The 16,742-nt window shown below is 38.6% G+C and overlaps 1 protein-coding gene across 1 annotated transcript; it reads left to right on the top strand.

The window, feature by feature from the left end:
• Positions 1 to 15,746: 15,746 nt before the first annotated feature.
• Positions 15,747 to 16,706, top strand: LOC142139207 (olfactory receptor 1500-like). Its single transcript, XM_075196622.1, has one exon. It carries the CDS (start codon positions 15,747 to 15,749, stop codon positions 16,704 to 16,706), a length of 960 nt encoding a protein of 319 aa, XP_075052723.1.
• The last annotated feature ends 36 nt before the right edge of the window (positions 16,707 to 16,742 follow it).

Here is a 16,742-nt window from a genome sequence, read left to right as displayed (position 1 = left end):
AGATACTGCAGAATGTGTGAACTTGGTAATATTGCAGTACCAATGGACTTATACTGCTGGATTGGTTTTGCAAATTTGGTTATAATTATTATATATTTTTTTTTTTTTTTTAATTTTTAATTTTTTTTTACTTTTTTTTTATTTTTTAAAAACTTGGGAATAATGGGGAAATAACTATGCCCTTAGAAGCACAGAGCACAGGACACAGCACCACTGGACTGAACAGGACACGGCACAGGACCCAGCAGCACTACGGAACTCAGCAGGACAGAGCACAGGACACAGCACCACTGGACTGATACTGCAGAATGTGTGAACTTTGTAATATTGCAGTACCAATGGACTTATACTGCTGGATTGGTTTTGCAAATTTGGTTATAATTATATATATTTTTTTTAATTTTTAATTGTAATTTTTTTTTTACTTTTTTTTTATTTTTTAAAAACTTGGGAATAATGGGGAAATAACTATGCCCTTAGAAGCACAGAGCACAGGACACAGCACCACTGGACTGAACAGGACACGGCACAGGACCCAGCAGCACTACGGAACTCAGCAGGACAGAGCACAGGACACAGCACCACTGGACTGATACTGCAGAATGTGTAAACTTTGTAATATTGCAGTACCACTGGACTTTTACTGCTGAATGTGTGAACTTGGTAATGTTGCAGTACCAATGGGCTTATACTGCAGGATTGGTTGTGCAAATTTTGTGGTAATTAAAAAAAATTAAATTAGTTTTTGGTATTTTTTTAAATAACTTTTTTTTATTTTTTTAAACACAGGGGAATATTGGGGAAATAACTATGCCCTTAGAAGCACAGAGCACAGGACACAGCACCACTGGACTGAACAGGACACGGCACAGGACCCAGCAGCACTACGGAACTCAGCAGGACAGAGCACAGGACACAGCACCACTGGACTGATACTGCAGAATGTGTAAACTTTGTAATATTGCAGTACTACTGGACTTTTACTGCTGAATGTGTGAACTTGGTAATATTGCAGTAGCAATGGGCTTATACTGCAGGATTGGTTGTGCAAATTTTGTGGTAATTAAAAAAAATTAAATTAGTTTTTGGTATTTTTTTAAATAACTTTTTTTTATTTTTTTAAACACAGGGGAATATTGGGGAAATAACTATGCCCTTAGAAGCACAGAGCACAGGACACAGCACCACTGGACTGAACAGGACACGGCACAGGACCCAGCAGCACTACGGAACTCAGCAGGACAGAGCACAGGACACAGCACCACTGGACTGATACTGCAGAATGTGTAAACTTTGTAATATTGCAGTACCACTGGACTTTTACTGCTGAATGTGTGAACTTGGTAATATTGCAGTACCAATGGGCTTATACTGCAGGATTGGTTGTGCAAATTTTGTGGTAATTAAAAAAAATTAAATTAGTTTTTGGTATTTTTTTAAATAACTTTTTTTTATTTTTTTAAACACAGGGGAATATTGGGGAAATAACTATGCCCTTAGAAGCACAGAGCACAGGACACAGCACCACTGGACTGAACAGGACACAGCACAGGACCCAGCAGCACCACTGACCTCAGAAGGACAGAGCACAGCACACAGCACCACTGGACTGATACTGCAGAACACAGCACAGCACAGCACAGCACAGAACTAAACAGCACAGCACAGAACTAAACAGCACAGCACGAGATCTACCAGGACAGAGGACCACCTAACACACCCTCCCTCTACCCTGATCAATGCCCGAGTGAAGATGGCGGCGACTAGCGGGGAATTTATAGGATCCGAGTATCGCGAGATCCGACAACGGGATTATGAGTCAGAGCCTCAGTTTCAGATTTGAATTTGGCGCCAATACCCGGATCTGTTTCGGATCCGACTCGGATCGGCAACGTTCGGGTGGGCTCGGATTTCATAAATCCGAGTGCGCTTATCCCTAGTAGACTCCTGAATTTCTGGGAATTCTCCCAAACTTTCGGGAGAGCAGTGCAAACTCCTGCATCCTGCTCACCTCCTGAATTAAGTGCATGGAGGAGGGGCTTAGTGGCACGATTCTCAGTGAATTGCGTCATCATGGCAATGCCCCCCGCTATCATAGGCAGATAATTGTGTTGTTTAGCAGAGGAGGTGAGGATTGAACACGACAGAGCAATCTCCCTTCCTTGGAATATACACTCATAAGCCCTGGACAGGGGTGAACAGTTTACAAACCATGTTGCAATGCAAAGGGTAGAAGCTCTGGCTGCTTTTTCACGTATCACACAAATACCTGGCAGCTATTTTTAATTTATTTGATTAATATATTAAAAATTAGAAACATTATTATTAGACTGTGTGAGACTATCGTTTATTCATTCTCCAGGACTGTAATATTCAATATTTTGATATATATTTTTAGCTCTGCATTTTCTTGTGTTTTAGTTTTGTATGTGAGGAGTGTTGCAGCCTCCTATGCAGCTGCTGTAATTTTTGGGTTACATTTATTTCGGCGCCAACAGAAGGATTTTTTTTTTTTTCTGTCCATGATTTATCCTGTGGGTTGCTGATTCCGAAAACACATTGGAGGTGCAGATGCTAAGGGTTACCCTGCCAGATATCTCCAGCCTTTGTCTGTTTTGCTTTTAAAATGAGTAAAAAAACAAACATTTGCTTTAATTGTGAGAGTTTAACAGCTTTCTTTGTACAAAGTAGATTATAGAAAATCTCTGATTGTTTTGTTCTCAAAGTTAAATTCCCAGTTGGTTTTCAGCTGTGTTTGCAAAATTGCTTTTTCTAATGTCACACATACAGTCTTAATTAGCCCATTTGCTGGTGGTACTGTAGCCATGAGGGATGTCATTATGTAAAGACACTTTTGACTTTTGGTAATTAAGTCGCCAAGGGTATCATTAACAATGTGATTGTGTTATTCTCTCAGCTGCTCTTTTGAAATCTTTAGTGTATTCCTGTTTGTTTTTGCCAAATGTCAGTTTTGCAACTAATTTAAATTTACAGTTGAAATTGGTAGAGTGAATATATTTATACTAATCTTATTATTGGTATATAAATAAGGTTAAAATAAATGTAATATAATATAATGATTATTAAGTCACAATAGTTATAGTTTATTTAATGCCTTAAAAATTCACTAATACAATGATTGATACATTTATTGCCTTTTAGAAATTCATTTAAAGGACCACAAAATATATTTTTTTTAAAGTTTGTATATGGAATGTATGTATTGTTCCGTTTTAATCTGGTATTCCACTGATGATCTGTTAAAAAATATTAACCACTCATTACTTTGCTGAAAGCTTTTGCTCCTCCCACATACTTAGGACATTAGTGTCTAATGGTAGGTGACACAGATATACAGAGACATTGCTTGCCCACCCATGTCCATTAGTCCACCACACTAGACTTTTCTGAAAAACGAGTCTGCCAAGCTCTTGTCCTTGGTTTCAGTTCCTTAAAATATTATTACTATTTCTGTTTTCACAATTGAACAATCCTTGCTCTCTACACTTATATCTAATTGTTTCCTCTCAATATGTTGTGGATGAATTTTCGGCCGTTGGTTTACACTCTGCTATGTGTTTGCATTTTACAAAATATGCACGATTAGTACTTCTTCTTTCTCCATATAGTTAGACCTCATTTTATCATGTTTAATCTAATGTTTAGTTCAAAGTGACTTACTGGTGCGTTACTTCTTAGTGTGTCCCCTTGTTTTGATATGTTATTGTGTTTCCATGTGCTTGTTTTTAATTGATACCTCACTTTCTGTCTAAATTTAAACATGTAATATGTCCTCTAGCAGAGTTAGGCTCCCCATTCCATCCCTTTTCCCTCCCTTACTCTCATATAATTTCCTTTTTTCACACTTGTCCACACTCCTCTCTCATTCTCCTGTTTCCTTTCCTTCTGCCCTCCCCCACACCCGCCACCCCCTCTCATTCTTCACCTTTTCCCTCTCTACGTTCCTTCCTTTCCTACCATACTGCACAGCTTTCTCCATATTTTTGTGGGTTGCAATTTCAATATAACCTTCAATCCAGCTTTAGATAGATCTTCTTCTGATCTCCCAAAAAATAGGTACCATGGCCTCCAGAGATTTACTGACTACTACTCAAACAACACAACTTATTATTCTTTATGATTCTTTGCACCTTAAAAATGAAACAGCGAGAGATTATACTCATTTTTCAGCTCCACATCAGATATCATCTCACATAGATATGATCCATGTTTCCCTCTCATTGACAGCTTTGACTGTAAATCACTTATTTTTCTTAGATGGATCAAGCAGGAGTCTACATCCAACTTTCTCTAGTTTCAAAACGGCGATCTCTGGTTATTTTATGGAAAATTCTTCACCAGCTATAGCACCAGGAAATGTATGGGGAGCCCATAAAGCCACTTTAAATGGCCAACTCATTAGTGCAGCCTCAGCAGCTAAGAAGCTAGCTGCCTCAGAGGTGAACTTCCTTGAACAACAAATCTCTGAATTATTGCAACATCTCCAATAATAACCTGTTTTCACTGAATGAGACTCAAGAGCAGCCGCTTTGATGCAGAGACTTTAGCAGCACTTCTATGATAAGGCTGACAAAATGGATTCTATGTTAGCTCAAAAGCTATGGCAAAAACAATCCTTTGTCCTGAAAAAATCACTCTAAATCCATCACTAATGACCCCTTTAAAATTATAAATGAATTTCAGGATTTTTATGCATCCTTATATAACCTGCCTGGGCCACCTCGGACAATTTAGAAAAGTATCTAGCTGGCACTTCCTTTCCTAAACTTATCATGCCCCATCTCTACTCCTTAAATTTTGACATCATACAAGATGAGTCCTTAGCAGCTAAAAAAAGTATATAAAGAGCTCATCCACCCCTTGTCCTGATGGCTTCACAGCTCAATATGAAAGTAAATTTGCGGAAGTCCATGTTACACATTTGACAGATTTATTTAAAAATGTATTAGAAGGGGCCTCGTTCGATTCAACTACCACTTTAGCAAATATGACGCTGATCCCATAACTTGGGATGGACCATATGTAATGCTCTAGATATAGGATAACAGATAGAATCCCTCCTGCCGTCATTAATCTATCCCGACCAGGTGGGATTTATCCCAGATGTAGGGGGACTATCAATTTGTTCCACACCATTCATGATCCCTTAATTGAACCTGGCATTAGATGTTTGACCGAATATCCTATCCATTTATATATGGGGTGCTTGGGTTGAAGGGTTTCTCCGGCAAATTTCTGAGGGGTATTTCAGCCTTATATCACTCTCATTCTGCTACCATATCTGCTAATGGTCAAACTTGGACACCATTTTGTATCACTAATGGTACGCAACAAGAGTGTCGCCTTTCTCCACCAGGATATGAGCTAACAGAAAGATATCTAGTATCTGTGTGGGCACCATGGAACACAAATCGGCTCTATATGCAGATTATGTTTTATTGACTACACCAAATCCACTTCATTCTCTCACCACTCCCTTCTGTTCAATCTTTATTTGTATGGTCAGTTCACAATAGAAGTCTTAGACTTTTTAATTACTTGAACTGGCAAAATTTCCTTAAAACCAAAATTCCCATTTAATAGGCGATTGCAAAAAATCAAGTACCTAGAAGTGTTCATAACCAAATGCCATCAGTCAGACCTTGCTTTTTGGTCCTAATTTATTTCTTGGATAGGCTGAATCTCTTCCAGACCCTTCCAATTTGTAATTTTCCCTGCGTTTTCAAATGTCTTCAATATTGTACCTCACATTTTATATCAGTGAGAAATTGCTGAGGTGGTGGACTGGGCAATACTAATTTTCAGTAATACTACCTGTCTACTCAGCTTGCTCAATGCAAACTGTGGCACAGGAAACTGTCGAAAGGCTGTGTCTGCATCAGACATCTATAGCTTGCCTGATTTCCACTTTATATTCAGAGCTCACTAATATGGTTATGCAAGACCCATGATTTGGCCTTGGCAGTGGGATTTAGGAGAGGCCTTTGATGATGATGACTGGGCTGAGATCCTTCCCAGATGCTTCCAGTTCAGTTTGTGTGTAGATAAAAGAGAATTGTTTTAATGGTATTATGCCCCAACAAGGCTTAAAAGATGCTCTCTGACATCTCCGATAGATGTTGGCAAAGTTATTTTTCAGAACGAACGTTCCTCCATATGTGGTGGTATTGCCCAAAGCTCAAGCGTTTCAATAACTTGATCTTTGCTGCCCTTCAACTCATAATTCCCTAGAGCAGGGTTTCCCAAACCCAGTCCTCAGGGCTCCCTAACAGTGCAGGTTTTCCATATCTCCTTGCTGGAGCACAGGTGTATTCATTACTGACTGACACATTGTAACAGATCCACAGGTGGTCCTAATTATGTCACATGTGATCCAGAAAACCTGCACTGTTGGGGAGCCCTGAGGATTGGATTTTGGAAACCCTGCCCTAGAGCCTAAATTTTTCCTTCTACCCCTTGGTGTCCCCTCTGATATGCATCATCAAAATAAACTGGTTCGGCACATTTTTTCAGCCGCCACGTGTAAACTTGATGCTGAACCTTCCTACCCTCCAAACCAAGATTAGCAGAGTCTGGCACATCTAGCACATGGAATTCATGACTAGAATTCTCAAGAACTCCTCTAAGTCCTTCAGCAAGGTTTGGAGCCTTTGGGTATCCTTCTACCACTCGGTAACCTTATACTTAACTTTTTCTTATTATTTCTTCATCTTTTCTTTCATATTTCTTTAACAGTCTGAGCCATGCTGTTTATTCCTCCTCTTTTTACTCTGACTACCCTCTCTTTTATACACAAAAACTGGTCGTAACATACATGACTTCTTTTTATTGTTTACTTTTAAAAGTCGTATTCCTGTAGACTTTCTCTGTATATTAGATTTCTTGATGTTGTACTACTGTTTTAACCTTCAATAAATAAACATTTAAAAAAAAAAAATTCATTATGCATCTGCACAAAATCAAATTCCAATGATATCAAACTAAGAGAAACATGAGGTGTATAAATTTACTTATGATAAGAGGTACTCTGATAAAATAATAATTAATTTACAGGGGATGCAAATGCTAAGAAACAAATAAGATAAGAAGTCCACTCTCTCTCTGTAAATAGAAGAGGAAATATCCCAAATGCGGATTATTGATTTAGTAAATGATAATCATACCACTATGTGTTACGAGCCAGGCGGTGCCCCAAGCAGCTGCCACTCATTGTTTACCTGTGGTCCGCATCACTTCCTTTCTGTTCTGGCAGTCGCCAAGACAGCGACCCGGACACTCTGTTGCTAGAGCTCTGTGTCCTGCATGAAGGACAGGCGTATGTATTTAAGGCAGGGAAGGCTTTGCCTCCCTGACGGTTATAGTGTTCAGTTCTGTGGATTTGCTGACTCCTGACTGATCCTGTGTATGACCCTAGGCTTGTTTTTGGACCTCAAATGTTTGCTAATTGCTTTGACCTCTGGCTGGTTATTCTGACAATCCTGCTTGTTGCCAGCCCTGAACCTTTGCCTGTTTTCTGACTACTCAGTTTGCTACGGACCCCTGACATTGTCTTCCTCCTGACCACTTGCTGTTATCCCATTCAGTGCCTCCTATTTTCAGCTGTACTACGGTCGCCAACGATAAACTTTTACTACACTAGAGCTTAAGAACTGGGGGCATCTAAGTACTTATGAATGCATATAGCTCTACGGGAAAGGTGGCTGGGAAAGGTGGCTGGGAAAGGTGGCTGGAAAAGGTGAAGACCCTATTCCATCAGTTTATCCTGGTAATATTATACCTTGCCTAATGATTAGAGGAATTTGCTTTGATGGATGACAGCATGACAAATCCTACCCAAGTCCATGTTCTGGCCACACAAACCTTGTCCCAGGCAGTCCAGGAGTTATCACATTGGTTGTCCACACAAAAGGAAGCCTTCAGGGCCTCGCAATTCACACTGACACCTGCTGTAGAATGCAAATTAAATCTTCTGGACCAATTCTATGGGGACAGAACTTTATTCTGTAGCTTCTAGGAGAGCTGCAAGCTCTATTTTCATTTGAGACCCCGTTCCTCAGGATCTGAACAACAAAGGGTCGATATTGTCAACTCTCTTCTCCAAGGTGCCCTCAGTCTTGGGCTTTTGGGCTTGCCCCAGCTAGTCCTACTCTGCAGTCTGTGGACACCTTCTTTAATGCACTGGGTGTGCTTTATGACAACCCTGACAGTGTGGCCTGGCCGAATCACATCTCAGGGCCCTGTAACAATGCAGGCAAACCGCCAAAGAGTATTATGCCGAATTTGGACGCAGGTCTGTAGATAGTGAGTGGAATAACCCGGCACTTCGAAGTCTCGGCCTCTCAGAGCAGATCAAAGACTCCATGGTGCAGTTTCCCTAACCAAATACCCTGAAGAAAATGATGCAGTTGGTGATCAAGATTGACCATAGGAGCAAAAAGAGGAAGACTGAAAAATACACATCCCCCTCCTTCTACTATTCTCCGACCTCTTACACTGCACCACCAAATTTTTCGGAACCCATGCAGTTAGAAGTTTATCGTCTCTCCTCAGAAGAAAGGTCTAGACAACGATCCTTGGTTCTCTGCATGTATTGTGGCAACAAGGGTCACCTACTCCACTCTTGCCCTAACAAGGCAGGAAAAGACAAGGTCTAGGCATTAAAGAAGAGGTGCGCCTAAGTCTTCAAATAATCTCTTAAAAAAATTAAATCTTAATTCCTGCTCGGCTTGCTTATGGAGCCCAGTCCACCGCTGTTTCAGCTTTCCTTGCCAGCAACTTTCTTGACCTTAAGTTAGATCAGAATCTTGGTATCCCCTCAATCAACTTGGAATCGATCATTACCGTTCTTGGGCTAGACAGTAACCCCCTGGTTGGGGGCAGGATCTTTGCCAGGACTCCACCTGTAGGTACCCTCCATTCTGAGGTTCTTTCTTTCTACCATATCTCATGTCCTTCAGTTCCTTTGATTCTGGAGCATCCATGGCTCTAAAACCACAGTACTCACATTGATTGGAATAAAGGGGAGATCATACGCTGGAGTGATGTGTGCTCCTCTGCCTGTTTGACCCTGCCTTTTTGGGTTCTTCAGCCCTGTCTGGATCACCTTCCTGTTACCATGAATTCCAACATGTATTCTCGAAAAAGGAAGCTGATTCTCTCCCTCCACTTCGAGATAATAACCGTGCTATCGACTTCATTCCTGGGTCTAAGCTGCCTAAAGGCCAACTGTATGCACTCCTTATCCCAAAGTCTCAAGCAATTGAACAGTATGTGGAAGAAAACCTTCAGAAAGGGTTCATCCGACCTTCTAAGTCACCGGTAAGAGCTGAGTTTTTCTTTGTAGCTAAGAAAGATGGGAGCCTGAGACCCTGCATTAACTTTTGTGGCCTGAACAAGAGTATGGTAAGAAACTCCTATCCACCTACCCACATCTCTGTTCTCTTCGATCAACTTAAATTGGCCACCATCTTCTCTATGATTGATCTATGGGGTGCCAACAACTTGTTTCGGATAAAAAAAGGAGAGGAGTGTACAACCGCCTCAGGACACTACGAGCATTTGATGATGCCATTCGGTCTCTGTAACGCCCCAACGGTTTTTCGATATTTGATGAACGATGTTCTGTGGGAGTTCCTTGGTAAATTTTTTGTAGTCTACCTGGAGGACATTTTATTCTACTCACAGTCCTTGGCTCAGCATCATCAGCATATCCAGGAGATGCTCTTCAAACTACACCAACATCATATTTATGCTAAGCTCAAGATGTATGATTTCAAGGTCACATGTAACACCTTCCTGGGATAAGTCATCTCTCCTAGTGAGTTCTCTATGGATCCAAGCAAGGTCCAGGCAATCCAGAACTGGATGCTTCCCACTAACTTAAAAGCCATTGAGAGATATCTTGGCTTTGCTATTATCGGTTCATCCATTCATTCTCAGTACTTGTGGCACGCAAAACTACCCTTACTTGTAAAGGTGCTGTCACGGCTAATCGGCCGCCTTGGTGAACGCCTTTAGTTCTGCTCCAGTCATCAGACATCTGAACCCTAACTCCAATTTATTGTTGAAGTGGATGCTTCGGATGTTGGGGCTGGTGCTATACTTTTCCCTAAAAGAACCTCGGGACCAAAAGCTGCACCTCAATCAATCCTTGGAGCAATTCCTTTGCCTATATGTTTCCAAATTCCATGACAATTGGGCTACACTACTCGCATGGGCAGAATTCACCTAAAACAATGCCTGTCACTCCTCTACATGTGTCTCATCTTTTTCTGCAATCTAGGTTTCCATTCTCAAACTCCCTGGCCACCCTGATGCCCTCAAGTGTGCCTGGCATCCGTAATACTGCAAAATGCTTTGCCCAAGAAGGTTCATATGGCTCTCAAGCAAGCCTCATTTAAATCCAAGCATTTTGCAGATCTGTATCGTAGGCAGTGTTCTCTCAAGATGGGCGACAGGGTCTGTCTCTCAACACGAAATATCAGACTCCTGCTGCCTTGCAAGAAGCATGGTCCTAGATTAGCTGGACCATTTGTCATTATTAAGCAAGTTAACCGTGTGGCTTTCAGGTTGAATCTCCCTTGCTCCCTCAGAATTCCAAAAACATTTAATTTTTCTCTCCTTAAGCTGGTTGGTTTGTTTTGTAACTTCAGGCCTCAACAATTCCACACACCTAATCCTGTCAAGGTCAATGGACGTCAGGAGTACATTGTTGATAAAATTCTAGATTCCAAAAGAGTCCAAGGATAGGTCCAATTCTTGGTGCACTGGTGGAGCTACCACTGGAGGAAAGTTCTTGGGTACCTTAGAAACATCTACATGCAAATAGGATACTCAAGGAATTCTTTAAACGATTCTCCAGGAAACCAGAGTATTGGGGTTCCTTGACCCCTCCTCAAGGGGAGAGTACTGTTACGAGCTGCAGCGGTGCCCCAATCCGCTACCACTCACTGTTTACCTGTGGTGCAGCGTGAAAGGCAGTCAGGTGTGCACAAATGGTGCCAATTAATTAACAGCCCACTGCGGCTGATTTCCCTGTTTGTGCCTCCTGGGATTGGCCCCTATATGTATTTAAGGCAGGGAAGGTTTAGCCTCAATGCCGCTTATAGCGTTCAGTTCTGTAATTTGCTGACCTGTTCATAGTTTTTGTCCCCTGATTGATCCTGCTTATGACCTAAGGCTTGTTTTTGTACCTTAAATGTTTGCTGAATGCCCTGACCTCTGGCTTGTTATTCTGACAGTCCTGCTAGCTGTCAGCCCTGAGTCTTTGCCTGTATTCTGACAATGTAATCTGCTACGAACCTCTGACCTCGGCTTCCCCCTGACTAGCCACTATCATCTCATTCACTGCCTTCTCTTTCCAGATGCGATACGGTCGCCAACTTTAACTTTTACTACGCTAGAGTTTAAGACCTTTGAATATCTAGTACCTGCGAGTGCATAAAGCTCTATGGGAAAGGTGGTTGCTAAAGGTGAAGACCTCTGTTCCATCGGTTCTAAAAGTTAATCCCTGTAACCGTGAGATGTAACAATATGGATATTTGATAATGTTGAAATAATTTTGAAGGTGTCCGTGTAGATATATAAATATATATCAACATGAAACATATCAAAAGATTCTTACAACAGTAAATAATAATATTTTTTCCTATATATTATTAAATTGAAAAAAAAAAATAATGAGAAGAACCAAATCTCCCAGGAATCATAAAAGTATAAATGTAATTCAGCGATCATGCAAATTTAAACTTTCTATTTCTGAAAATGCTGAAAAAAGAAGACCTGGCCAAAATAAGTAAAACTTCTTTTTTTGTCAGTTAGCAGTTAATAAAAATCCCATAAAATATACCAGACTTCTTTACATTAAAGTTCTTCCCTAAGGGGATTTCCTTTTGGGAGTTACAGTATATAAATTGTAAAGAAATCTGACATAGCATTCACACCCAGAGATTATGCTGAAACATATGGACTGCTTCATTTATTGTGTAAGTTAAATGAACATCTATCTATCTATCTATCTATCTATCTACCCCATATCTATCTATCTATCTATCTATCTATTTCATATCTATCTATTTCATATCTATCTATCTATCTATCTATCTATCTATCTACCCCATATATTTCTATCTATCTATCTATCTATCTATCTATCTATCTATCTATCTACCCCATATATTTCTATCTATCTATCTATCTATCTATCTATCTATCTATTACATATCTATCTATCTATCTATCTATCTATCTATCTATCTATCTACCCCATATATTTCTATCTATCTATCTATCTATCTATCTATCTATTTCATATCTATCTATCTATCTATCTATCTATTTATTATCTATCTATTTCATATCTATCTATCTATCTATCTATCTATTTATTTCATATATATCTATTTCATATCTATCTATATATCTATCTATCTATCTATCTATCTATCTATCTATCTATCTATCTATCTATCTATCTATTTCATATCTATCTATCTATCTATCTATCTATCTATCTATTTCATATCTATCTATCTATCTATCTATTTCATATCTTTCTATCTATCTCATATCTATCTATTTATTTCATATATATCTATTTCATATCTATCTATCTATCTATCTATCTATCTATCTATCTATCTATCTATCTACCCCATATATTTCTATCTATCTATCTATCTATCTATTTCATATCTATCTATCTATCTATCTATCTATCTATCTATCTATCTATCTATCTATCTATTTCATATCTATCTATTTCATATCTATCTATCTATCTATCTATTTATTTCATATATATCTATTTCATATCTATCTATCTATCTATCTATCTATCTATCTATCTATCTATCTATCTATTTCATATCTATCTATTTCATATCTATCTATTTATCTATCTATCTATCTATCTATCTATTTCATATCTATCTATCTCATATCTATCTATCTATCTATCTTTCGATAAAGTAATCAGACCCATACAAAGCAGAAATAAATATTTCTGCTATTTTAAAACTATTATTACGGCGGATCCATTTTTATACAAATAGTATGTAAATCCCTAATTGCAGTTAGCTGAAGGCTTTTTGAAGTCTATGTAGATTTTGCAACTTTATAAAACTGTGAATTATAATAGTGAAAATTGTATTAAATCATATTGAGATTTAATTTACCCATGAAAACAATTTTTCAAAATTCCAGAGAAATTTAGGAAATCAGTTATATTACAAAGAACTGCATTTAAATTAAAATAGGAAAAATAAATCTGAATTATTGAACCCAGTACAGTAGGTGTTACCAGCTTTAGTGTGGACACATGATTGTTTATATAGTGGATATTTTTTTTAGATATGCCCTTTTCCCAAACAGATAATGTTAAACTCCATTCAAGTTCAGAATTTCAGTGACTGAAATATTTACCCTTAAATATCATCATCATCATCATCATCATCATCATCATCATCACCTTTGGCTTTCAAGGTGATTCTCCTTTGCTCCTTTAGAATTACTAAAACATTTTTTTTTCTCCTCAAGCTGATTGGTTTGCCTTGTAAATTCAGGTCTCAACGATTCCACAAATCTAATCCTGTTAAGGTCAATGGATGTCAGGAATACATTGTTGAGAAAATTCTAGATTCCAAAAGAGTCCAAGGACAGGTCCAATTCTTGGTGCACTGGAGGGGCTACGGCCCGAAAGAACTTTCTTGGGTACCTTAGAATCATCTGCATGCAAATAGGCTACTCAAGGAATTCTTTAAACAATTCCCCGGGGAAACCAGGGAATTGGGTTACTTGACCTCTCCTCAAGGGGGGAGTACTGTTATGAGCTGCAGCGGTGCCCCAAGCCGCCAACGCTCACTATTTACCTGTGGTCCGAGTCACTGCTGTTATCATAATGACCAAGGCAACGGACAGGATGCTCTCTTTCTAGAACACTGTGTCCGAGCATGAAGGAATGTCGGGTGAGTGCACAAGTAATGCCAATTAATTAACAGCCTTCTGAGGCTGATTTCCCTGTTTGTGCCACCTGTGATTGGGAAGTCTATGTATTTAAGGCAGGGAAAGCTTAGCCTCCCTGCTGTTATAGCGTGAATTTGCTGACCTGCTCATTTAGTTTTCTGTCTCCTGATTGATCCTGTGTATGACCTTAGGCCTGTTTTTGGACCTTGATAGTTTGCTGATTGCCTTGACCTCTGGCTTGTTATTCTGACCTTCCTGCTCGCTGTAAGCCCAGAGCCTTCTCCTGTATTCTGACCACGTAATCTGCTACCTTGACCACAGCTCGTCCTGGCTACCTGCTATCATTCCATTCACTGCCTTCTCTTTCCAGATGCGCTACGGTCACCAACTTTAAACTTTTACTAAGCTAGAGTTAAAGACCTATCTATCCATTTATCCTTCTATCCATCTCATATCTATCTATCTATCTATCTATCTATCTATCTATCTATCTATCTATCTATCTATCTAATATCTATCTATCTCATATCTATCTATCTCATATCTATCTATCTAATATCTATCTATCTCATATCTATCTATCTATCTATCTATCTCATATCTATCTATCTAGCTCATATCTATCTATGTATCTATCTATCTATCTATCTATCTATCTATCTCATATCTATCTAGCTCTCTCTCTCATATCTATCTATCTATCTCATATCTATCTATCTATCTATCTATCTATCTATCTATCTATCTCATATCTATCTATCTATCTATCTCATATCTATCTATCTATCTATCTATCTAACTATCTATCTATGGGAGTAGTTGCTTTTCTACTCAGTTATTCACAGGACCATTGTTTATGTTCTCTGTGTGTCTGAGAAAGATTCCCATACCAAAAGCTGGTCTTAAAATGAGACAATTTAGCACCATTATATTCATATATTGCAACATTTCCTTATCTTATTTTTTGAATTGTGATACAATGTTTGAAATGTAACCTTACACTACCAAAGTTATTTCAGTACTGTAGTGAGAAAACTAGACATTATTATTGAGTTGTGATAGAATAGCACTAACATATTATGCAACACTGTACAAAGAATGTTTTTTATATTAGTCCTAGAAGTTTACAGATTTATTTTCTTACCACAGGCAGAATTAATTTAATTAGTGGTCAGTTACCTATTAAAGTAGAACTTGGCAGGAACTAGAATTACTGTACCTCCCCTAAAGCTTTATTTGGTTTAGTTCATCTTACATGCACTAAACGGCAAATGTAATATCTGGAAGATTCCTGTAGGTAAAAACATAAAAACCATCGTAACATGTATCCTGTGTCTACTTTATTGTTACTTGTCACATAGAGGGCAAAATACAGAATCATTTTAAAAATGACTTTTGTAAATATCAAACATATTATTACATCCCTGCAATTTAAATATTTAACTTATAACTTTGAGATGGTAAAATTATTACAGGGTTGACTATATTTGTTAGACCTCTTCAATCTTATTCAAATGTTAAAATTAGTTTCGACAAATCCTAATGATTCTGGCAAGTTTAATCTTTAGTTTAAGATCTGGCTTAATTGACTCCTGGATTCTGTTCTTCCTTCAACCAAGTTGTCATTCCTGAAATAAATGAGTATTACTATCACTTCCCAATGGGGGAACTGCTTTATAGACAAGATAATAGTGTTAGGTTCAGTTGAAACCAAATGTATTTTTCTCCCAGGAGCATCATTCATAGGATTTCTGGAGCAGATGATGTCTAATCAAACTGGGGTTTCAGAAGTTATCTTGGTCGGATTTCCAGGGATTACAGAAGATTACAACACCTTGATATCCGCTATGATGTTTCTTGTGTATATGATATCATTAATTGCAAATGGGAGCGTCATATGTTTGGTTAGTGGAAATATTCACTTACATCATCCCATGTACCTGATCATAGCAAATCTTGCTGCCTCAGATATTTTATTTGACACAGTGACTTTACCAAAACTAATCGCCAGATATTGGTTTGGAGCTTCACATATGTCCTTTAAAGTGTGCATCTTCCAAATGTTCTGTGTTCATTATTTTGGAAGTCTTGATTCCTTCCTCCTGATGGTGATGGCTTTGGATCGTTGTGTTTCTATTTACCAACCCCTGAGATACACCTTGATTATCACCACAAAGAGAGCTTTCATTACTTGTGGAATCTGCTGGATTTTTTTAGCAACTTCTACAAATGCAGCTGTTGCTGTTCAGGATTCTCAAATTGTCCTATGTGGCCCTAACAAAATATATAGTTTATTTTGTACCAATGCAGCAGTCACATCTTTAGCATGTACAGATGTAACGTATATAAGGAGAGTAGCATTTGTGTGTGCTATGGTTGTGCTTCTTGTACCTTTAGGGCTCATTTTACTATCATACCTCCTGATAATAGCTGTGATCTCCTCTCGCTATGACAACTGGCAGAAAGCATTTTACACCTGTACCACACATCTGCTGGTTGTGGGTTTATATTACGCTCCTCGAATCTTTATCTACATAGTAAATAGCATCCGTTCAGTAATAATTAATCCTGATACCAATGCTTTGCTTCTTTTCCTTTACTCGGTTGTGCCACATATGGCCAATCCCATTATATATTTTCTTAGCACAAAGGAAATTAGACAAACTGTTTGTAAAGTTCTAAAGAAAATCAAGTACAGACTTTACCACACGTTTTGTTACTAAAACCATAATCATTTACGTATATGTCATGTCGTTTAA

Source organism: Mixophyes fleayi, chromosome 2 (genome assembly GCF_038048845.1).
Source record: "Mixophyes fleayi isolate aMixFle1 chromosome 2, aMixFle1.hap1, whole genome shotgun sequence".
Classification (NCBI taxonomy): domain Eukaryota; kingdom Metazoa; phylum Chordata; class Amphibia; order Anura; family Limnodynastidae; genus Mixophyes; species Mixophyes fleayi.
This window is presented reverse-complemented; position numbering and strand designations above follow the sequence as displayed.